The sequence below is a fragment of the Lissotriton vulgaris genome, chromosome 6 (assembly GCF_964263255.1).
Source record: "Lissotriton vulgaris chromosome 6, aLisVul1.2, whole genome shotgun sequence".
NCBI lineage: Eukaryota > Metazoa > Chordata > Amphibia > Caudata > Salamandridae > Lissotriton > Lissotriton vulgaris.
Genome location: NC_141694.1, coordinates 882,459,291 through 882,484,634, shown reverse-complemented (window position 1 = coordinate 882,484,634; position 25,344 = coordinate 882,459,291). Strand labels below are relative to the sequence as shown.

General features: G+C 43.9%; 1 protein-coding gene across 1 annotated transcript in view; it reads left to right on the top strand.

Moving 5' to 3' along the window:
* ESR1 (estrogen receptor 1) overlaps positions 1 to 25,344 on the top strand; it is a 1,430,698-nt gene that overhangs the window by 1,291,919 nt on the left and 113,435 nt on the right. The window contains exon 6 of the mRNA XM_086926875.1: positions 20,111 to 20,244. Coding sequence (XP_086783001.1) covers positions 20,111 to 20,244 — 134 coding nt within the window. The remainder of the gene's footprint in view (positions 1 to 20,110; positions 20,245 to 25,344) is intronic.

Here is a 25,344-nt window from a genome sequence, read left to right as displayed (position 1 = left end):
CTGTTGTATAACTAACTGTGCTCTGACTGGAGATACCAGCACGTGTTGTATTGTACTAGGTATAACTGACCGATATATCACTCGCAGCGTTGTTTTAAGTGACACTACAGCCTGAAATGTTTATTGTAAGTCTTTTCAGGAATACAAAAAAACCTTTAGAAAGAGTTAGATATATCTAGACAGTTTGTATCACAGAAGTACTGCAGTACTCATGCAGCACAAAAAAAATGTAAATACAGATAGTTACTTCTGATTAGCCTCAAGAGAAATTCTCCTATTGGCCATTTCAGTACCATGGTACTGAAAATCCAGAATGACAGACTTTGTGGCCTAACTTCTGCTGTGCACAGCCAAATGCCTTGCACAGCAAGAGGTTAACCCCATGTGGAGGCATGTGTGCCTGCAGGGGGTGGGAGCAGGGCCTAGTTTCCAGCAAGAGGCTGTGACCAACCCTCTGCTGTGCATGGCTAAAAGCCAATGCCCATGGGTATTTCCCCCCTGCAGTGGGCAGGATGCCTCTGGGCAGTCCCTGCAATCAATCCTATGCAAAGCAGAGAGTTAGCCAACTGTCGGTGGTTGCACCCAACCCCATGCTGCACACAAATGGAGGTACACAGAGGGTGGACGTAGGGCATTGCTAACCCCACTCTCTGCATATCCGAATGCTATTAACAGCAGGGGGGTGGGTACATGTTACGTAAGGGGGTTGGGTGTATACTCAACTTAAATATGCAAAACAAATGCAGAAAATCACTAAAAATAAACAAAGGTTTGAAAGGATTCTAAGGAGGTTGCACCATTTTTGCGAATTGACTTGAAAGACATGAGAAAAGTGCATGGAAACCAAGGAGACTCATAACACATAACGTGAGGTGCTGCAATGTAAGGGTCCTCATTCCATCAAGTTACAGGATCCATCAGAAAGTATGATGACTTCCCAATTCAAAATGGCAGAGGAGTACTTACAGCCAAGTCAAGTAGGGAAGAAAGTACTTAACCAGGCACAACTGTGAACATCTTGCTTAACAACTGAGAGTTTTGTTGGGTGTTCTTTGCTTTCATACCAGTTCACACCCAACATCCTGTTTCTCTCTACACCACTTTGCTTCAGCTTACTTCCACTACAAACCTATTCCTGGAACCCCCGCTGCTAGGAGCTGCTACTCTCCTCTAGGTCTGTTACTTGAGTGTTTACTCATGCTGTAGGCCACATCTTACCCCTAGACTACAGTAGCGAGTACTACTAGCTACTTGACATTGTACTTATAATAAGCTTACTATTGATGTCCGCACATAATAATATACTGTGTTTGGCTATAACTGATGGGCAACTACATAGTGAGGGTCTCAGTCCTGATGATTCCACAGGTCCATGCCAGTGTTTTTCTCTTCTGCTCTCCTTCTTCCCTCAGAATTGCATATATAGTGCTTATTCTATTAAGTATGTATAATCAGACTCCTTGGGAGGCACAGAGTTGGCATCCATGCCATCTAGTCCTGACTAGTAAAGTGACAATATAGTTAGACATGGTAATAAGATATTAACTTATGTTAGGAAAAAATCAAATTTGGTTAAGAAAGAAGCAACGGTTAAAGTTGCATTATAGTTATGTGTTGAAATTTGATAAAACCAACTGTTTAAAAACAAAAAAAACAATTCACCAGTTATAATTTAGTGCATCATCTAGATCTTGTATCCCCATCATATACTGCTTATGACCTTGCATATTACATCAGCCATGATGTGTTTAATGCTCTTATTGATAACATCACAAATGCACATGAAAACACAGCAGGCAGGGCGTCAATATACTAATGATACACAGAGAAGTATCAACTTTATTATGGAAAATGTGTGGAGAATTGTGATTCTCCTATTAACATGACTAGAGAATCTGGATTTCATTAAAGACATGGAGGCTAACATTATGCATTCATCTTTTAATGTAGTCACAAGCAGCCGCACTACATCACAAAATAAAACAGTTCTAGAATAGAACAATCAAACAGTATAAAAGGCATGAGCACAAAAAAGTCTGCCTATTTTAAATGTGGAGAAGTAAGGAAAACTTCCAAAGGGCTATGAACTTCATCTTGAAAAACCGGAAGAGGGGAACGAAGAGAAGCATGAAGAAATCAAGGATGAGACGAAGAATCCATTGAGAAGAATGGTCTGAAAAAGAAGGAGGAACATGAGAGTATCATTGAATTAAACAACACATCAAATAGAAATAATACAGCAATAAAATACAGGTAGTAGTATAAAAGCAAATAATCAATAAAGGAATAACCCATTCAATAATAAATATTTAATAAAAGAATAACCCGTTCAATGGAAGGGATGGGTGGCCTAATGTTAGCATCTGTGTCTTTAATGAAATCCAAATTCTCTAGTCATTTTAATAACAGAATCGCTATTTCATTACAAGACCGGATGCTACATTATGCATGTTGGTAGCTGTGTAGGAGAACATCAGACATGTGTTCAATTGGTTAACAATAATGTCGAGAAAATGTGGATGCATTAGACCAGTCAGCTGCTTTGAGAATATCATCCAGCTTACCACCAGACCAGAAGGATTTACTGGCCATAGCACCTCTGAGAGAATGAGCTTGGAATTTTGAAAGGTCAAAACCTGCTAGATTCATAGCGGATTTGATCCATCTGGCTATGGAGGTACAACTTATGGGTTTGAACGGTTTGACAAAGTGAACAAGCGGTTGATTTGCATCATGAGGACGAAGGTCTTTCGTTCTATTATCATATTCTTTCATACAATCTACAACACAGAGTTTCTTATACAGATCAAAACGAGGATAAAAAATCGAATCTGACAAAGTTTTGGTTCTTCTAACAATTTCAAATTGAACACCAAACATTTATAAGATCTATCAGAAATATCAAGACATTTAATATCAGAAACTCAACGGCATGAAATTAAACACAACAGAGTTGCAAGCTTAATAGAAAGACATTTCCTATTAAGTAAAGAGTTATCAGGCCAACTTAAAAGGTCTAAAATAGCCTTAACGTCCCACATGGATTGGTATTTAGGTCTAGTGGGTTTCCTCAACCTGATGCTTTTCATGACTACAAACATTAACATTTTTACCTACCGTCTTACCGTTGATAAGAGAGTGACCAGCTGAAATGGCTGATCTATAACAATTAATAGATCTATAAGAAAGGCCCTTATTGAATTGTTCAACGAGAAAATTAACTATGTGTACGATAGGAGCCTCCACGGAATCCAATTACCTCTAAAGACACCAACGAAACCATTTTCTCCAAATGTTGTTGTACCTATAGTGTGCTCCTGGGGCCCAAGACTCTCCGAGGAGAGTTGCAATTAATGACGAAAGGCCAGACAATTCATTGGATTTCCTGACACTTTCCAGGCAAGAAGGTTCTAAATCCTGGTATGAATTATATGGTGATCTTCTCCATCTACGTTTGAAACCAGACCTTTTGCCGCTGGAATTAAGAAAGGGATGCTGCAAGCTAACTCTAGAGTGGTCTGGATCCAGGCCTGAGATGGCCAAAAGGGGGTTATCAAGATTAACGAACATTGGCCTTGTTTTACCTTCTGTAGAACCCTTTGATTCAAGGCAAAGGGAGGGAATGCATAACCCTGAAGGCCTGTCCAGCATTGAAGAAAGACGTTTACTACAAGGGCGCCCAGATCTGGCATCCAGCTGAAGTATTTATCCAACTGGCAGATCAGTCTGCTGGCAAAAAAAATGCACATCCAGGGGACCCTAGATTCGATTCAGAACGTTGAAGACATTCACGCCGAGTTTCCAATCGCTGAAGTCTAAGAGGAATCTCGAGTTCCAATCTACGGAAACGTTTGACTTTCCCGGGAGAAATTCTGCTTTTAGAGTAATCTTGTGCTCTAGGCAAAACATCCATAGCCTCCTGACTAAATTCGAGAGGCCTGTTGATTTGGTTCCACCTAGGTAGTTGATATAGGCCACTGGGTAGATGTTGTACATCCAAGGGTTAAGGATAACATTCTTAGAGGAGGACGGGATTTCTTTGTCAGTAGGCTGACTGTTAAATTCAAAGTCCTCCTCATCTAAGTCGAGGACAAATTCATCACAAATATTAGGGGACCTATCCTCGTCCTCCGTATCATTGTCAGTATTGTAATGAGCACTTTGATAATTTGTGCCGCTATGGACACCCAAATGAGGTGTGTCGCTAGGGATACCTGAATAGTTTGTGCCGCTATGGGCACCAGATGTATTCGAGGTGCGAGGACCTCCCATAAGGTTTGAGGTGCTAAGACCTCCCAAATTAATTTAGGTGCTAGGACCTCCCATAGTGCTCAGGGGATTAAGCTCAATATTCTTAGATTTCTTAACTTGTTTTCCCTTATTAATAGGCATGTCTTTATGGGTATTAGAGCCCTCAGTAGAGTCATCCTGTTCGGAAGGAAGGGGTCTTTTAGCAGACATAACCTCCCTAAGAGTGTCCAACATACATGACCTCATTTCTTTCTGGATAAACTTTTTAAATGATTCATCATTAAAATTGGGGGAGCTGGCCACAGCATCATTGGAATCTATATCCAACATTTGTAGGCTCAGAAAAGGAGTGAGTAGAGAGAAGGATCAGGCTTCTTTAGTTCAGTAATGTGCCCCTTTATTTTATACCAACAAAAAAGTAGCAGTGGGTCAAACAAAGAGAACTACAAACTAAGTATCTGTGTGAAAGAAGATGGAATCAACTCAACTTATCAGTTGGACCAATGAAATCACACCTAGGGTATTTTGTTGGTATAACTGTAATGGTAGGGGTAGTAGCAATGTTTGGTCGTTAAACATCCCCTAGGACCCCCCTCGCTCTTGTTGTGTGTATATCCCCTTTATTTTATGCCAAATCAATGTAAAAATAAACTATTATTTATCTCCCCTTTTTTTTTTTATAAACGCGAGGGGCAAAGCAAGCCTAATGCGCAGGAAGCACTTAAAACGAATGTCCAGCAGCAGCTGATTGAAGAGGAGCAACTGACAGAAGTGCTGCGAGAAGAGCTGCTGCCGGCAGGCATGGAAGAGAGGACCTTGGCAACGGAATGGCGTAGTGCTCCCGTTGCCAAGGTGCATTCCTTAAAGGTGGATCGCAACAGAAAAAGCGATCAAGGGCCTCGAGGAGTACGTAAGAAGGCCAAGGGGGACACCTAAAACAATGGCAGAGCGTCTCTCACATATTGGTGTAATGTGAGAGGCATAGGAAGCGCGACCTCCACGCGCGCTGAGGCTGAAAGAGAAGCGGGAATTAAGATAAAGGAGACATTCATAGAAAAAGCGCTCGAAGAAGGGGAGAGAGGAGGGAAAATTCTGGTGAGGAGGAAGGAAGGGAGGGCAGGAGGGGGAATGATAACCAAAGATTGGAAATCAAGGGAGGAGATATAGGAGGGTAGGGAGAAGTGGGGAAGCCCTTTCAAATCGGTGTGAGGGTAACTAACCAAAAGGTAAAATACCACAAGCAAACATAACAACAAGTTAAGGTATAAAATAAGAGAGATGGTAAAATAACTTATCTGCTTGAGAGCTGCATTTAAAAGAGGCAAACTTTTTTGTGCTCATGCCTTTATACTGTTTGATTGTTCTATTCTAGAACTGTTTTACTTTGTGATGTAGTGCGGCTGCTTGTGACTGCAATAAAAGATTTGTATTTATTTATTTTAAACGTTTTCTATAGCGCTGGCTAGACCCAGAGGTATCAGAGCGCTTTACAGGAATGTGAGGAGGTACAGTTTACAAAAACACTTGATCACAAATATTGCAATAAGAACCAATATAACCAAGAAAGCAGATAAATACGAAAGCTATTTACAAAAGAACTCTATTAGGTAACTTGGGTAGTTCGAACTTAGGCTAGGGTAGGTGGCAGAGGGTGGGAGAGAAGAGAAAGGAGGGAGATAAAGAGAGTAGGAATTAGGGGAGTAGCAAATTAGTGGGAGTTTGTGCGTGGGGTTAGAGGTCATATGTAAATACAGAGAACAGGGAGTTGGGTTCATGGGGGAAAGAGTAGCCTGAGGGAGGGGTGTTAGGAGGGAGAGGGTGGAGGGGATAGAATTGGAGGGAAAATAGAGGGGACCCTGATGGGGGCGCAGAGCGTGAGAACAGTGTCAGAGGTAGGAAATTATGGATCCCAGTATTTGTTGAGGAGGTATGATTTGAGTTCTTTTTTTAAGTTGAAGTAGAAGGGGTTACAGTGTAGGTCTTTAGGCAGGGAATTCCAGATGGAGGACCTTTTCCGGAGAAGAAACAAACTTGTGTGCATTTCTTCTTTAACAGGGGGGATAAGAATGAGGGCGTTGGTTTTCCTCGTCGGTCTGGCGTACCATGCTTTGTGGAGTTTGTCTGAGAGGTAGCGTGGGGTGTTTTGGTGAAGGGCTTTGTGTTTGATACATGCAATCTTATAGGTGGATCTGCCTTCGATGGGTAGCCATTTGAGGGTTTTCGGTGCGAGGGAGATTTGGTCGAAGCGATTGTAGTCAGAGATGAGTCTAGCAGCTAGGTTGAGCACCCATTTGAGTGGGGCTAGGAGGACTTTTGGTGTCCCAGCGAGGATAGCGTTACCATAGTCAATTCTCAACAAGACCAGCAATTGGACAATGGTTTTAAAGTCATCAGCCGTGATGAAGGGTTTAATTTTCTTGAGTTGAAGGTGAGTGAAGAGTGCTCCTTTTGCTGAGGTTTTATGTGGAACGTGAGGGCAAGGCTATTATCAATGGTGATGCTAAGAGACGTAACTTAATTAGAAGTGGTGAGAGAGCAGTTGAGAGCATTTAGATCAGCAATCCAGTCTTGTATGGGATGTGGGTTGTTTTTAGGCGAGAAGAGAATGATTTAGGATATTTTTAGGGTTAAGTTTCAGATGGTTATGGTGGAACCATGATTGGATCTTGGTCAGGGTGTCATTTAGGTGGAGGATATCAGAGTGGGATTTAATCTTATATTAAAGTTGCGTGTCGTCGGCATAAAGGTGGTAATTGATTCCTGCTTGTTTGAGGATGAGTGTGAGGGGTTCCATGAAAAGGTTGAAGAGAGCAGGAGAGAAAATGGATCCCTGGGGGACACCGAGAGAGATAGGAGTAGGGTTGGAGAGGCAGTTCTCGATTTTGATTTGTTGGGTTCTGTGTTGGAGAAAGTAGGTGAACCAGTTGAGGATAAGGCCATTGAAGCCAAAGCGGACTTTAAGGGTGTTTAGTGAGGCAGTGTGGTTAACAGTATCAAAAGCAGTGGATAGGTTGAGGAGAATGAGAAGGCATGTCTCACCTTTGTCGAGTGACTGATATATGTCGTCCACTATATTGAGCATGGCAGATTCTGTGCTGCATTATTTTCTGAAGCCAGATTACAGTGATTCAAAGAGGTCAAAAGTGTTGATGTGATTATCTAGTTGGAGCAGGGCGCATTTTTCGAGGACTTTGGAGAGAAGGGGGAGGTTAGAGATGGGGCCGAGGTTATTTGGGCCGTTGGGATCTGCCTTAGGATTTTTGGGAATGGGTGTGATTTGACCCAGTTGGAGAGAGGAGGTAACACACCCCATGGCCAGGGAGGAGTTAATAATGGTGGTCCAGAAAGGTGCAATGATATGTTTAAGGTCTTGGACTAGGTTAGGGGGCAGGGGGTCTTTGGTGTGGGAGGATGATTTTAGCTTAGCGATGATGTTATAGACTTCGTGTTCGGTGACAGGGTGAAAATTATACCAGGAGGCATTGTTTTTATGTTGCTTGGGGAGAGAAGGGTTGGATTCCGGTGGGAAGGAAACGGACAGGAGATGGGCAGGGACAGGGGGAAGAATTAAAGGGGGTGGAGGTTCTGGAAAAATGTTATAAGAAGATAGTGGGTAAGGAGAGAGCGGATTTAAGATGAAGGATTGGACTATTTTGGTGATTTTATCCGAGAAGAACTTCGCACGTTCTTAACATTTCTCTTTAGAGGACGTCAGTTTTTTGGGGGGCAGAGGATGTTTGGTTTTTGACAATGCTGGATAGTTCTCTGGGTCTATTTTTGGCCCTATCAAGCTGTGTGCCGAAGAAGGTGGACTTTTCATTGAGGATGTGTTTCTTGCAGTTGGACCTAGCAGATCAGAGGAGGGCTAGATGAGAGGGGGACGGATGTTGCCTCCATGTGATTTCAGATTGTCTAAGAGAGCGCCTTTCATTGTTGAGATCAGTGTTAAAGCAGGATTTGGAAGGAATGTTTCTTTGACTTTTTAAGTTTGGGGGGGCAATTGGTCGAGGACCTCAGTAACTGATTTATTATAGTGTTTGGTGAGGGCGTTAGCATTTTGGGGTGGGGAGCTAGCAGGAGTTGAGTTTTGATTTTCATTTCATGGGGGATAAGATGAAAGTTTCCGGTCAGTTTCTTGAGTTTGATGCTTTTGGCGTGGATGGGGGGATCATGGTGTTGATCGTGAAAAGGATGAGGTGATGGTTGGACCAGTCGATCTGGATGATGCTGGCAAGGGAGGCTAAATCATCGCTAGTGATGATGGCATCGAGAGTGGCCTCTTTGGAGTGAGCTGGAGAGTGACAGATTTGTTTAAGGTCACTGATCTCCAGGTGATGATTCAAGAGGAGATTATCTGCAGGGTCTTTGTTTTCATTCCAGTGGAGGTTGATGTATCCAAGGAAGAGTTTTTTTGAGTTGGAGAGTGAAGATTGGGTGAGGAGGTCAGAGAGTTCCTCAGTGAAGGAAAGGGATTCACCAGGAGGATGGTAAATGTTATGTAGGTGAATAGGAGGGGCACCCTGGATTTTAAGTTCAGCTCCAAGGTATTCAAAGGTGATGGGGGTCAGTGTTTTTACCAAGCGAGGTTTGGAGTTTGTTTTTAGAGATGATGGCTGGACCAACTCTATTGAGTCTATCTTTTCTGAGTATGGAGTAACCTGGGGGGGAGAGTAGGTCAAGAATAGACGTAGAGTGGTCATTGAGCCAAGTTTCCGTGAGGAAGGCAATGTCAATATCTTTGTTGAGGACGGTTTCAGCTACTTCAGTTGCATGCCAGACAGTTGACTAGCATGCATATGAGGGGTATCAGGTTGTTTTTGGGTGGGGCATGTTTGGATAGTGGTAAGTTGTGTTGGGGGTCTAGGGGAGATGGGGGAATGAAGTGATTAAGGGATTCTGCTCGTCCCCAGGATCACAGGGATGGTAGGGTGGGGGGTGGGGGGTCAGTTGGATAGTTAGGGAGGTAAGAGTTACAGAGGTCGAGGTGGTCTGAGAGGGAGAGATGGTTCACGGCACAGGAGGGCCTAAGGGAACAGTTGCAGCGGGGGAAGGATCTCCAGTGTTGCGATTTGGAGGTGTTTCGTGAGTCATGGTTTTGGGGAGACGACGTGGTTAAGACGGATTTCAGAGGAGTTAAAATCTTTCCTGAGTTCAATCAGTACATTTATAAAGTGCACTACTCACCCGTGAGGGTCTCGAGGCGCTGGGGGGTAAATACTGTTACTGCTTGAAAGCCAGGCCTTGAGGAGTCTTCTGAAGGTCAGCAGGTCTTGGGTCTGCCGTAGGTGGATGGGGAGGGTGTTTCTGGTCTTGGCGGCGAGGTGGGAGATCGATCTCCAACTGGAGGTCGCTCTTCGGATGCGGAGGACTGTGGCGACGGTGAGGTCGGCAGGGCGAAGCTGACGGTTGGGGGTGTAGAAGCTGAGTCGTCTGTTGAGGTATGCTGGTCTGTTATTGTGGAGTGACTTGTGTGCGTGGGTGAGGAGCTTGAAGGTTATCCTCTTGTTGATGGGGAGTCGGTGCAGATCTCTCAGGTGGGGTGTGATGTGACTGCGGTGAGGGATGTCAAGGATTAGGCATGCAGAGGCATTCTAAATGCGTTGAAGTCGTTTCAGGAGTTTGGCCAAGGCTCCTGCAAAGAGGGCGTTTCCGTAGTCCAATCTGCTGCTGACGAGGGCCTGGGTGACCCTTCTTCTCATTTCAGTAGGGATCCACTTGTAGATCCTGCGGTGTTGAAGCAGGAGGAGGAGACGGTGTTGATCTGTTTAGTCATGGAGAGGGTGGAGTCGAGGATGACCTCTAGGTTGCGTGCGTGGTCGGTGGGTGTTAGGGTGGTTCCCAGTGTGGTCGGCCACCAGGAGTCATTCCAGGCCGTAGAGGTGGATCCGAGGATGAGGACCTCCGTCTTGTCCGAGTTCAGCTTCAGTCGGCTGTTCCTCATCCATTCAGCGACGGCCTTCATTCCTTCGTGAAGGTTGGTTTTGGCGGTGTGGTGGTCCTTGGTGAGGGAGAGGATCAGCTGGGTGTCATTGGCGTAGGAGATGATGTGGACGTAGTGCCGACGGGCGACGTGGGCGAGCGGTGCCATGTAGATGTTAAACTCAGTTGAGCTGAGGGATGGGGTATGCCGCAGATGATCTTGGTGGCTTCGGAGCAGAAGGGGGAAGGCAGATTCTCTGTGTTCTGCCAAAGAGGAAGGAGGTGGTCCAGTCCAGGGCCTTCTCTTTGGATCCCGGCGTTGTGGAGGCGTGTTCATAGTGTGTGGTGGTAGACTGTGTCAAAGGCGGCTGACAGGTCCGGGAGGATGAGGGCCGCTATTTCTCCGTTGTTGTACATAAGAGGGTGGTGATGGACGGAGCATCTGAACCAATCAAACACTCACACCCAGGTTTAATCCATCACCATTCTTTAGCCCACTCTTCCACCCCAGTTCAGACATAGCCATATGCAAATCAGTCTTACCCTGTGCCTCATGGGAACAGTCCAGCCCGAACTGCCAAGCCATACTGGTTTCTGGCATTACAGCCGTCTTCAGCCAGGTTTGCTTGAATCCAGTGGCAAAGTGAGCAAGGGACTCACGTCTGAGCGTACCCTGCCAACTTATGGCGAACATAGCGGTACAAAACCGGGTGGTGATGGACGGTGCATCTGCACCAATCAAACACTCACACCCAGTCAACAGATCTGGGTTTAATCCATCACCGTTCTTTAGCCCACTCTGCCACCCCAGTTCAGACATGTCCATATGCAAATCAGTCTGACCCTGTGCCTCATGGGAACAGTCCAGCCCGAACTACCAAGGCATGCCTTCCCTGGACCAGAAACAAGCTTCCTAGAACTGGTTTCTAGTATTACATCTGTCTTCAGCCAGGCTTGCTTGAATCCAGTGGCAAAGTGAGCAAGGGACCCACGTCTGAGCATACCCTGCCAACTTATGGCGAACAAAGCGGTGGAAAAGGGGGTGGTGATTGACGAAGCATATGAACCAATCAAACACACACCCAGTCAACAGATCTGGGGTTAATCCATCACCGTTCTTTAGCCCACTCTGCCACCCCAGTTCAGACATGGCCATATGCAAATCAGTCTGACCCTGTGCCTCATTGGAACAGTCCAGCCCGAACTGCCAAGCCATGTCTTCCCTGGACCGGAAACAAGCTTCCTAGGACCGGTTTCTGGCATTACAGCCGTCTTCAGCCAGGCTTGCTTGAATCCAGTGGCAAAGTGAGCAAAGGACTCGTGTCTGAGCATACCCTGCCAACTTATGGCGATTAAAGTGGTACAAAAACTTTGCCACTGGATTCAAGCAAGCCTGGCTGAGGACGGCTGCAATGCCAGAAATCGGTCCTTGGAAGCTTGTTTCTGGTCCAGGGAAGGCATGGCTTGGCAGTTCAGGCTGGACCGTTCCCATGAGGCACATGATCAGACTGAGTTGCATATGGCCATGTCTGAACTGGGGTGGTAAAGTGGGCTAAAGAACGGTGATGGATTAAACCCAGATCTGTTGACTGGGTGTGAGGGTTTGATTGGTTCAGATGCTCCGTCCATCACCACCCCCTTTTGTACCACTTTGTTCGCCATAAGTTGGCAGGGTATGCTCAGATGTGAGTCCCTTGCTCACTTTGCCACTGGATTCAAGCAAGCCTGACTGAAGACGGCTGCAATGCCAGAAACCAGTCCTAGGAACCTTGTTCCGGTCCAGGGAAGGCATGTCTTGGCAGTTCGGGCTGGACTGTTCCCATGAGGCACAGGGTCAGACGGATTTGCATATGGCCATGTCTGAACTGGGGTGGCAGAGTGGGCTAAAGAACGGTGATGGATTAAACCCAGATCTGTTGACTGGGTGTGAGGGTTTGATTGGTTCAGATGCTCCGTATATCACTACCCCCTTTTGTACCACTTTGTTCGCCATAAGTTGGCAGGGTATGCTCAGACGTGAGTCCCTTGCTCACTTTGCCACTGGATTCAAGCAAGCCTGGCTGAAGACGGCTGCAATGCCAGAAACCGGTCCTAGGAACCTTGTTCCGGTCCAGGGAAGGCATCGCTTGGCAGTTCGGGCTGGACTGTTCCCATGAGGCACAGGGTCAGACGGATTTGCATATGGCCATGTCTGAACTGGGGTGGCAGAGTGGGCTAAAGAACGGTGATGGATTAAACCCAGATCTGTTGACTGGGTGTGAGGGTTTGATTGGTTCAGATGCTCCGTATATCACTACCCCCTTTTGTACCACTTTGTTCGCCATAAGTTGGCAGGGTATGCTCAGACGTGAGTCCCTTGCTCACTTTGCCACTGGATTCAAGCAAGCCTGGCTGAAGACGGCTGCAATGCCAGAAACCGGTCCTAGGAACCTTGTTCCGGTCCAGGGAAGGCATCGCTTGGCAGTTCGGGCTGGACTGTTCCCATGAGGCACAGGGTCAGACTGATTTGCATATGGCCATGTCTGAACTGGGGTGGCAGAGTGGGCTAAAGAACGGTGATGGATTAAACCCAGATCTGTTGACTGGGTGTGAGGGTTTGATTGGTTCAGATGCTCCGTCCATCATCACCCCCTTTTGTACCACTTTGTTCGCCATCAGTTGGCAGGGTATGCTCAGACGTGAGTCCCTTGCTCACTTTGCCACTGGATTCAAGCAAGCCTGGCTGAAGACGGCTGCAATGCCAGAAACCGGTCCTAGGAACCTTGTTCCGGTCCAGGGAAGGCATGGCTTGGCAGTTCGGGCTGGACTGTTCCCATGAGGCACAGGGTCAGACTGATTTGCATATGGCCATGTCTGAACTGGGGTGGCAGAGTGGGCTAAAGAACGGTGATGGATTAAACCCATATCCGTTGACTGGGTGTGAGTGTTTGATTGGTTCAGATGCTTCTTCCATCACCCCCCACTTTTGTACCGCGTTTTTCCGTTGTCCAGCAGGGACTTGATGTCATCGGTGGCGGCGATGAGGGCAGTCTCGGTGCTGTGGTTGCTGCGTAACCCGGACTGGGACGGGTCCAGGATGTTGTTCTCCTTGAGGCAGCGGGTCAGTTGTTTGTTGACGGTCTTCTCGATGACCTTTGCCGGGAACTGAAGCAGGGAGATGGGCCGGAAGTACTTGAGGTCCTTGGGGTCCTCCTTGGGTTTCTTGAGTAAGGCGTTGATCTCGGTGTGCTGCCAGCTCTCCGGGAAGGTTGCTGTCTCGATGGAGGTGTTGATGACTTTCCGTAGATGGGTTGCGATGGCTGTGCTGGCTTTCTTGAAGATGTGGTGTGGGCATGGATCTGACGGAGATCCGGAGTGGATGGTGTTCATGATCTTGACGGTGTCGTCGTTGATGTTGGTGCAGGAGGGCAGGTGGTTGGTCCGGATGGTGGTCGTGGGGGCAGAGGTCTCAGTGGTTGTCGGGGCAGTCGTGGCGTTGAAGCTGTCGTGGATGTCTGCGATCTTGCGTTGGAAGAAGGTGGCCAGCGAGTTGCACAGGTCTTGCGAGGGTGGGATCTCGTTGGTGTTGGAGCTGGGGTTGGAGAGTTTTTTAACGATGTTGAAGAGCTCTTTGCTGTTGTGCATTTTGTTGTCTATGCAGTTTTTGAAGGAGGCCCTTTTGGAGGATCTGATGAGGTGATGGTGTCAGTGGGTGGCATTCTTGTGGGCTGCGTGGCTGTCCGGTGTTCGTTCACTGAGCCAGATCTTCTCCAGCTTTCGGCAGGTTTGCTTGGAGGCCCGGAGGACTTCAGTGAACTAGCTGGCTTTCTTATTGGTGTGACTGTTGGAGGGTTTCTTGATCGGGCCGAGGGTATTGGCGCAGTCGTTGATCCACTGTCTGAGGTTGCATGCGGCAGTGTCAGGGTCGGTGAGGTCGGTGGGTGGGCTCTGGGCGAGGGTTGTAATTAGCTGGTCTTTGGTTACTTTGCTCCAGCAGCGGCGAGGCATCTACTGGGTGCGGTGATGCGTGATGGGTTTCTTGAAGGTGAAGTGGATGCGGCGATGGTCGGTCCAGTGGAGTTCCGTGGTGTGGTTGAAGGAGACGTGGGGGCTTACGGAGAAGATGAGGTCAAGCGTGTGACCGGGGGAGAGGTTGGGTTTTGTGATGAGTTGTCGGAGTCCGAGGTTGGCTAGGTTGTCGATCAGGGTGGTGGAGTTGGTGACGTTGTTGTTCTCAAGGTGGAAGTTCAAGTCTCCCGAGGAGGATGTAGTCTGTGTGTGCTGACGAAGTCGGCGATGGAGTCGCGTTGAACTGTGGTTGGGGTCTCGGGGGTCTGTAGATGAGGGTTCCTCTGAGGGTGATGTTGGGGTCGGTGTGGATCTGGAAGTGGAAGTGCAGGGTGTCGTCAGTGTTGGTCGAGACTCTGAGAGTGTTCCTGTGGACGATGGCAAATCCTCCTCCTTCTCCATTGGTGCGGTCCCTGCGGGTGATCCTGTAGCTTTCCGGGACGGCTACGGCTATGTCGGGTGCAGAGGCAGAGTTCAGCCAGGTCTCCACCAGGAAGGTGACTTCTGGGGAGGTTGAGTCGAGTAGGTCCCAGAGTTCAACGGTGTGTTTGTGGGTGGAGCGGGTGTTGAGAAGGATGCATCTGAGGTAGTTGGGTTCTTTCCTGGTCGGCAGCATGGTGGGGCAGATGCTTGTGAAGCTGCAGTTCCGGCAGGTGAAAGCTCCGTGGGTGTGCTTCGGGGTGGCCAGGAAGCCGGTGTGTGATTGTACGGTGTTGAGTGTGTGTAGGGTTCTGGCATCGTAGTGGTGTCGGACGCAAGGGGTCCTGGCGCTGGGCGCAGTCCAGGCACAGATGGGCTTGCCTTTGGCACGCCAGCGGCCTTGCGCAGCACGGCATCCATATGAGGGGATGTGTGAGGGAGGAGCAGCTGGGAGGCAGGAGCGGGACGGCGAATGGGATTGCAGGGGGGCGGGGTCGCACGGACACAGCGGTGGGAAAAACAGGCAGGCCTGGGCACAGAAAGGAAAAACAAGTTTAGGCAAGAAAACAAGTACATGCACAGAGGAATAAAAAAACATGCCTGGGCAAGAAAGCAAGTACAGGCACAGAGGAATAAAAACAAGTCGGGCAAGAAAGTAAGTTAGGCACAGGGGAAAAATACAAGATTAGGCAAAAACAATGCAGGCAGAGCCGTGCAGCAGTTGTGGGGAGCGACCTGCCTGCGAGCAGGGTCAGAGGGCGCTCTGACCCTGTTATAAGCCAATTTGATTCCTACCTATGAAGGTTAATACAGTAACAGTGTGAACACAGACTGCTTATTTACTTGAAAGTCCCATAGTAAGGAATAGTCAGGCAATGAGGATGGGAACAGTTACAATTTAGCAAATAGAAGAATTCCTAGTCCACTCCATATTTCCTCAGAGAGTCTCTTGTAGGTTGATTCTGCAACAACTAATGATAATACAGTAATTACAAGGCCATTCATGAGCATATATTGCCCGTACCATCTTGAAGTTGCCCGACTTCTGGCTCCTGACTGCCAGAAAACTCCTGCATGCTTCCCTCAGATGGTTTTGGAAGGTTGTGAGAGACAAGTTGCAGACCCCTCTATCCTGGTTTATTTTAGACCTACACCACCATTTCATCACCTTGGGCAAACCCTCTCTCTTGAAAACTTCATCCAAACATTCTTTAACAGTATTTGAATCGGCCCTGTCTATGATCCAAACTCTGGTCACTTAGAAAATAAATTGAGTAGCACAATTACATACCAGTTAATGTCACCTGAATCTATTATGCGACTTAAAGTATCTAACCCTACGGATTCCCAAGGAGAATCTGCACCCGGCAAAGGAACTAGTGGGGGGGCATAATGTAATCTGCAATTTATCTGCTCTATTAAATTCATTGCAGTCACATATTATCTTTTAAACGCAAAAATCTGCTCCTGGCCAGCAGTAATGTAGTCCTTCTTTACTTTTAACTCTCCTCAGGTATCCTTCAGAGCAGTGGTGGAACAACCTTGCCTGTCCTTGCCATGAACCATCTCCTAAATCTAATTTATTCTCAAATTCCAAAAACAGATCCAGAATTTCACCCAAACATTTCCTCTCTATCCAACCCCCTTCAAAATATTTCTAAACTTTCTTTAACAGCTTGTCTTTGGCAAAGCATCCACCCATTCATCCTTGGTGATGGCTTCTAGTTCTGGTAATTGCACATTGGAAACTAAGCATTTATCCTTGTCATCTTTTATATGCTGTTCAAAAGACAAAGAGCTTTACTTAAAAAAATCGGTTATTATGTTGTATTCCACCACAGACATATTATTCTTTGAAAATGTAGTCAAATAATCTCACAGCCATCCTAGAAATGTGAAGTGATGCTCTTCAAGATTATCTGGAAGTTACAATTTTAGTGATTGAATTATGATCTGTGATTAACACAAATTGAGATACACATATATATATATATACTTTTAAAAATTACCCAAACTCCACAAACCAGATTACTCCTTACACCAAAGTGTATTTTTCTGCTGCTGATGAAATTGAGAGAGAAACAAAAGCTACTGTAAATTCGTTACCATTTTAGTTTCATTTGGACAACACTGTGCCAAGACCTTATCCATAAGTCTCAGACGTATTAATACTTCAGGACTGAGAATCAAAATCTTGGAAGGGAGTAGTACTGTATATGTAATTTTTGATTACACAGAACATTACTGAAGTTCATCATTCCATACAAACTGCTGTTTTTCTTCGGTAATAGTCATAATTTATATGTCTTACCTTGCACATACTTGAATATGACTCCACAAGACCAAGGAAGAATAGTTCTTCATCCTTGGACTCAGGGGCATGGGTATTTTTGATTGCCTCTGCAAGTTTTTGCTTTAGCATTATCCTATTGCCACTTACCTCATGGTCCAAATGGGCACATAGCAAACGTAAATTTTCTTAATAAACATCTGTCAGGCCTGTCCTTTTCTCATACACATCTGTTATGTTGAAATTTAGCCATGCCCATTACCAAAATATAATCATGGAAAATGGCAAAACCGGTACATTCCTTTAATAATTTATACATCGACCTTTGGAATACAATGCCTGTCAAAGCTAGGCCAAAAGGTAGCCCACAAATTGATAGCAACCAAAAGGAGGGATAAAAGCTGTTGCTATTCTTGTGCAAGCATGTCTGATGGGAAAGGAAGGTCAATTGATGCAACCAACTCCATCACTTTGGTCATGGCCAGTAGTTCATAAATTCGAGGCAACATTTTCTAATGACATATTCAAATTGAGAGCTCTTAAATCAACATACAAATTATTTACAAAAAAAGGGGGTCCAAGGGAAACAATATTTAGAGACCAGGCAGTATCCTATCCCCAATCCAAAACTGACACAACAAAAAGGGAACTACCGGTCTATAAGTGTTAAGGCGGAGAGAGACGGAAAATACGTAATGTCAGAATCAATGCAAAACCCGCATTCCCTGAGTCGAAGTGAATCCCATCAGCCCACCACCGTGGCGGAGCATCGTCATCTGGGAATGGTTATACATTGTATGACTGGTGTAGCCCACACCTATCCAGGGGGACAGCTACACTCCAATCATTACCATCTCTCTGCCTTAACACTTATAGACCAGTAGTTCCCTTTTTGTCGTATCAGCTCTTAAATCAACACATACTCTTTTTTGTGTGGTCACCACCAAAGAAGCCAACCTTGCTTTGGTTTCAACACTTTCAATAATATCAAATCTTTCAAGCTTATCCAATTCACTTGCAACTCCCTTCCTGATTTCCAGAAGAATATTCCTAATCTTAGGAGTAACTGGTACAGCCTCTTTTTTCAAAAGGTTCCTATAGGAACCCATCTAGTTGTCCCACTTGTCTGGAAAATTCCTTAGTAATTTGTTTCCCAAGCGTGCACGAGATCATACATCTTATCAACTTGAACTTTTTCATGACTGTTAGGGTCAAGTATATTACCAAACGATCGTTGGTCTAACCTCTCTGAAACAGAAGAGTCCTTTCCACATTGTTTAGGTTACCCTCCACTTAAATTCCAATAGTAGGGTTTTCTGTCCTATTTTGGGTATGAATTGGTTCCCCTGTGAAATTCTCTGATGAATGTCTGGTCTTTACTGCTCACAACCAAGATTAGTGGCAAATTTTCCTGTCCAAATTTTCCTCTCCACTATCATCTAATGTGGCCCTGAATCAGCAACAATACACAGAGCTATACCATCAGTTGAAATCTCACATAGTGATTTGTTTTTAAGTTAGAGGATAACCCCACAAACCTTTATTTATACAGTGTGTCCTCGCTGTTTGACACTCAGTTATTCCCACACAGATGACTCACAATCATTCTGTTCTATTACACATTTCACAAATGGTGACTGTCTCTTCATGGGTACATGAACAAATGGCTCACGATTCCACAATAAGAACATCATTACCCGAGTGCAGTACAGTTTTTTTCAAAGGCAAGATGATCCTTGCTGCCACATCTATAGCAAATGTCACATTTTTCCTTAGACAAGGCAACCTTAGACTTCAGAATCTTAGAGAAGTTAGGTTCAAAGTCTTCCTTGTGAAGTTGTTTTCAGTTTTCTTGAAGCTTCTATTGCTGGCTATACTATCTAGAAAGAATTTGCGGGCAGGTCCAATTGGGTGTGCTTTTTCGCACTGCAATATATTCCCTTCTGCTACCACTGCCACTTTGCAGTTTGACTGTTAAAGAGGCTTGTATGTTCGCTGCTGAATTGTGATAGGGCTTTTGTGAAACACTCCAGAGATAACAACTCTCACTGTTTAATTTATCACTGTTTTAACTTTGTGATGTTGTTATTTTATGGAAATACAGCTCATTTCCGTTTTGTTGAATAAAGATGTAAGAAAGTAAGATTTTCTTTGAAATTATTCTATAAAATGTTTTCTTGTCCTCAGTATGTGACTTAATGGGTATGTGCAAAATTAAGTTATTTTGAGGTTAAAAGAAAAACTGGACAATGGACAAGCAAAGATGCTGGTGAAAATTAAAAAACATGAGAGAGTGCAATTTGAATAACCATGGAAGAAATTAAATATTCACTCCTGTAACCATGCACGAGGTTTAAACTAATTTCTGACATTCAGAAAGAATTCCCTAAGCATTGCTGGACATCTGGTTGTGTTGAATATATCCACGACCACAGCACTGCATAACAATTTACTCAAATGTAACTGTATAAATATATATACATGATGTAACTTTCTAAACGTAGAAGCAGAACACGAAAATACCTTTGTTCTTGAGAACCTTTTCAAACTTTCACAGTGGTAAAGATTTCCCCAAGGCAGAAGCACTTTTCTCCACAGTCCAGTGGACCCTGGGAGGTGAATCCTGTGCATTTTCTCTGAAATGCCATTTAATTCGGCACTTGACAGAAGTCACTTTCTGCACATTTTTAAGGTGGGGAATTAGCTTCGAAAGTTTGAAGGTATCTTTTCCGGTTGACCCACCAAATAATGCTCACAAGTCCCTTCATTGGAGCAATTTTTCACACAGAAATATTATAAAATGTAGCAACATATAAATCCCGTTAAGGAAGGTGAATTCGATTGTGTAAAAGAGAAGAGGAATTTTGACTTTGTGAATGCAATTTTTTCCACACCAAATTTTCACGTCTGTGTGCATATAGGATAGTGAATCGGACCAAATGAATGTGATACTTTTGTGTAACTAGTGTCAGCTTCTTAGCTGCATGTTTATCACAGCAGCCCTTCTGTTTGTCAACTTTCCAATCTTGATTCCCCAAACTTTGCAATCAATTTTCTAGATTCCAGTTAGCTTAAAGCATATAGAAAACTAAACACATCAATACCTCAAAATGTATTATGTAGATATGACAAAGAAGCACCGTACAAAACAATGCAAATTATTACCTATTTGTCTCCATGCAGGAATCAGGGAAAGTGTGTGGAGGGCTTTGTGGAGATCTTCGATATGCTGGTGACCACAGCGGCTCGTTTTCGTGCAATGAAACTTGAGGGTGAGGAGTTCATGTGCCTCAAGTCCATCATTCTTCTCAACTCAGGTGAGCAATTCTTAAACTATGGCATGTGGCAGCAGTTTTGGTGAGCCCTACTTGATAAACACGTAGACTTGCTTTTTAAAAATTTTGTTTTTTTAAATTTGATACATACACAGTTAAAGCCCAGCATGCAAATAACACTGAACATTAACCCAAGCCATGAGGCACACCATTTTACCAAAATTTTAATGTAGTTTCTAGGTTTGGCTCCCTCTCAGGATGCAGATAGTTTGATGAGGTTGGATAATGTCAAAGTATTTTCCATTCCACTTCCTGTACATAAACATTCCATGACCTTTGGTTGATATGGAATGTCACAGCTTCTTCTCTTCTGAAAACTGGCCCCTTCTCACTCAGTATTCATCCGCTGCCTCTTTTGGTTTTCATCAGAATGTCACCCTTCGTTTGTCATGGCACCCAGCTTTTTGTGGATTCTAGACTTTTTTCAAGATAACCTTGGATGAGTTGTTTGATTTGCAGAAGATGCAATTGATCTTCTTCCAATCATCTGAGCACTGAACAAGGACATTACCAGCTATAATGGCCGTCATAATTGCTAACCAGGCTGGGAACCCTTGTTTAGCACACAGTTTACCATCAATACAGCAATGCAGCTTTGATTAGTAGTCTGGAGTACACTTTCCATTTATTTTAATCATCAATTTTAGTCAATGACAGTGAAGCATATTTTCCCCCACAGTAGCAACAGAGAGGTTTATTGAAAAAAAAATAGTAAAGTTACAAATTCAAATCAAATTAGTTTATTCATAAATCAATAACCACCTGAATACACCATATAAGAACATAGTTTAGACAGATCAAATAACAAAAGCAAAGTCAAATTATTCAAAGACAGAGTAGGCAAATCATAAAGATCTCAATTTTCCTGAAGGGAATTTCCCTAATGTTAGACTAAAGCTGCAGGAAACTCATTAGTAGCAGGTGTCAGCAAATAGAATATCTCAAATAGAACAAAATGAAGATTCCAATCAGAAAGAAAAATAGTGGTTGCTTGAGAGATAAAACTAAAATATAAGAGGAGCATGGGATCTCAAGAGTGGGGGAAAAACATCCACCTACAAGTGTGGACAGAAGCAAATCTAATTACCTAAGGTCAGTGAAGCCCACTTAAAACATGAAATTCAACAAAGAGATACATTGCACAGATCCCATGAAGAAGGAGCCAATCAAAATTTAACATTCACAGTAAGCTTTGTGTCAGCCCACTTCTCATGAATCATACAATGTGCGATTCTAGCTCCAGGGCAGTTAAAGATATCGGAAAGGAGAGGATTTATTTCCCCTCAGCTCCTTTCACATACAGGTGCTGAGTTGTCCCGACTAAGTTATGAAAGGTTACATTAAGTTACCTTCGCAAAAAACTTAACAATACTGTTTTAACAAGTATGTAGTATCTCTTGGCACCTGCAGTCAGACAAAAGGATGCAGAGCAAACAGAAACATGTAACTTCATTTAATAAGAGTCTTTCAATTGAGGCCTACAAATTGCGCCCTAACTTAACATGAACCCACCCTAACTACGGTTACCTATTATTATAAAAATCACACACTATGGTAAATCTAAATATGACATTATACATGAATATAAATGATAAATGATTATTCGTGTTCTACATTAGTAAGTCATAAAATGCAACTAAAATCAGTGACACTGCATCATCAATTTCTCCATCACACATAACATTTGTTGCTTCCCATGTGCAATTCAGATGCCAGTTGTTGACTATTGCTGCTTACCTCTAATTTCCTCTAGCTCTATTAACTCATCATAAACAGAGCACTGTGGGCCAAATGTATGAACACATTTTCCCATTGACACAGAATGGGTATAACCCTTTGATACATCTGGCCCTGTGTATTTTTCCAATTCTATTTCCTCACATTTCCTTTTCATCCTCATGCCCTGTATGAATCTCTCTCCTCCACTCATTTCAGATTTTTCCTTTATTTTCATCAGTTTGAACCCCTTTATCATCAAAAACAAACTAGTCACACAAACTAGCACCTAAAAGCCCACTACCGATTCTACTAGACCATATGCCGGCAGCAGCAAATCCCTTCCCAATCGCTTCCTAAGCTCCAGTTTCTTCCAATTCCTTAAAGTCTTTAGATAGACCTGTGATGTTGTTCACATACTTATTGATCTCCCTACTTTTATTGAGCACATACGATCAGCATTTTTGGATGCATAGCATTTTACTAACTCTGCCTTCTTTTGCAATCAAAATATCTAAAGCAAGCCTATTTTGTAAAACCATATCTAATAGCTACTAATTTTGTATATATGGTTAAGATTACAGCAGCTGGGCTGGTTGCAAGTCTCTCAACAAATGTAGAAAGCGTTCTAACCTTCAAATAATTTAAAACTACTCCTAAAATGTCACCCATTATTTGTGAAGCACTACGTTTGATCTCATCCATGGAACCCAATTCCCTGGGTCAACTAATTTATCAAAATATTACACATTGGGGAACATTAAAGCCAAGCAGCAGCTCTAAACCCAGTTTGCAGAAAGCTTGAAATATGCATTTTTTCACACACATAATAAACTTCCGGAATGACAGGATCATTTATGTGATCTGTGTACCAGATTAAATCAAATCTATGCGGGCATTCACTCCACCGCATCACCTGAGAATGACAAAAATGTTAATTTTTTCTTGTGAAACACAACTTTCCTTGCTGTTCCTGATCCAAAGTAAATTTTGGTTGTATTACAGCTAATGTATATTTCTCCAAATCCCTTTAAGTTCACCCTGTTCATTTTTCAGTTTCTGTGCAATTTCTTCTCTTCTATCTTCTGAATTATCAATGAAACCATTTTCCTCTTCATTTTAAAGGTCAAATTTTGTCTGTGGTCTTGAGAAGTGTCAAGCTTAACTTGTGTCTTAGACGTGGCACACAATATTCATATATTTAGCATTAGAGTAGATATTCAAATGTTTGTAGATAGGTACCTCAGAAAAGACTAAAATAAGAATCAAAATTACCCTGATGATAGAGGAAGCTCAAATTTATACTATAAGACAGGCCGTAAGTAGTGATATTAGTTCATACCATCAGCTACAGATGCAGGCAGATGGGTGCAGGCATGGCAATCCTTTGCATGCCTTAAACTGGGATAAATACTCATGCAGAAGATTAAAGAAAACATTAGATGTAAATTTCCCTCAGAGCTATCTCTAGGTAACAATTTCAGATCGAATTTTGGCAGCTCTTCTGCAGGATAACTCGGGATTATTAATAAGCATATCATAGTAATAATGGAATGATTGATACTATGTCCACTATTGCTCTATGCTGACTTAGTGAAAGGATAAGCAAGCTTCTCATGAATCAGAAACATAAAATGCAAGACTAAAAAATTGCATAAAGCGAACAATCCTACAAAGAGCTTCTACTTGGGCAAATCGATAAACCTGTTGGCTTGATCACATTGAATATCAAACGCAGTTGCTTTAATGTCATTTCCTATCCCTACATCAATATTCTTCTAAAATGACACCCTACTCTAGTACTGGAGCCTTGGCCCGGAAAGGTCAGTACATGGTTCATACTAAATTCTCAATCATCCAAATGTCAGTTGACTTCAAATCAGCAAAAATCAAAACCAGTGAACGTTTTATTTTGGCAGTTTTGATCATGGAGACGTTTAAAAAAATGGAGACTTTTCAAAAGCAGTTTGTCAGTCTTCACTCTCATGGGCTCTTAATGCAGCTTCACTTTGAGCAAAATATGTCCATTCAGGTGCTTAGTACTTTCAACTAGGTAACTGTGTACTTCTTGATCTCCTGCCTACTGACAGTTCAATGTCACTGTAAGTGTGTCTGTATCTTCTCTGATTGCGTGAGGGAAGTATCCTTCAGACACAAAACTCTGTGGCCCCAATTCATGAAGGAAAACGTCAAATCCAAATTCTAAGTATAGACCTGAGTTTAAATTTAGACCTGAAGTCTAAGGACCCAATTCACAAAGATTAACTTAGACCTGAAGTCTAAGGTTACCTTTGTGAAGTGTGCCCTTAGCCGTCAAGTCCTACTTAGACTTCAGATCTAAACTTACACTTCAGGTCTAAGTTTACCTTTGTGAACTGTACCCTTACTCTTTTAACCTTCCTTGGCCACCTCTCATTTCTTGGACCCCCTTGATCGAACTACTTGTCCTTTCTCCAGGCTTGGTGTTTGCGGTTACAGCTGCTGTAGCTCAGTTCACTGTGACTACTCTTGGCTCATTCTCCACAGACTCTGCTCTTGCCTTAGATTGACTTTAAGATATTTATATACAGTCTTCTTCTGCTTCTCCCTCTAAGCTCTCAGGTTGTGCTGGAGTTTGGCTATGTGAATCATTAGTTGCTGTCACCATTGCTTCTCCAGCTTGTCTCACTCTCCAAGTGTTCAAGGCATGAATCCAGTTTGGAAGGCCTCCATATTTAAAAGCAGTGTGTGTGAATAGGGGTTACGCCATTGGGTATCCAGGCATGACTTCCGCTCATGCTTTTTCACCAAATCGCTTTCACTAGGAATTAGGTCATGGCACTGTTATTGTCTTGAAATGGGAGTCGACACAAAACACTACATCGGCCAGGCCTTTGCAGTAGTCAAGAACCATATCATCCATAATATTTACAAGCGCAGTATCATGCACAGCAGGGACTCTCATGGCTCTCCCCATGAGGATTTCATGAAGGGACAATCCTGTCCCCTGACCCGGAATGCTTCTCACACCCATCAATACCAATAGTAGAGCGGCCAGCCATTTCAAGGATGTGGATGCACACACTTTGGCAAAACTGGACTTCAGTGTCGCATTTATTCGCTGAACTATGCCCGAGTATTCAGGACTGCAGCTACAATGGAATCAGATAATCTATTTGCAAAGCTGTATACAAAAGTTTCATCACCTCATTCTTGAAGTGACTACCATGGTCTGATTCCAGGGAAACATGGATGCAAAAACGAGAGATCAATTCCCTCAGCAACAGTTTGGCCTACATTTCTCCTAGTACGATATGCCTCCACCCATCGGGAAAAGAGCCAAACCACCCACAGAACCTAATGGAGCCCATTATACACGGGCATCAC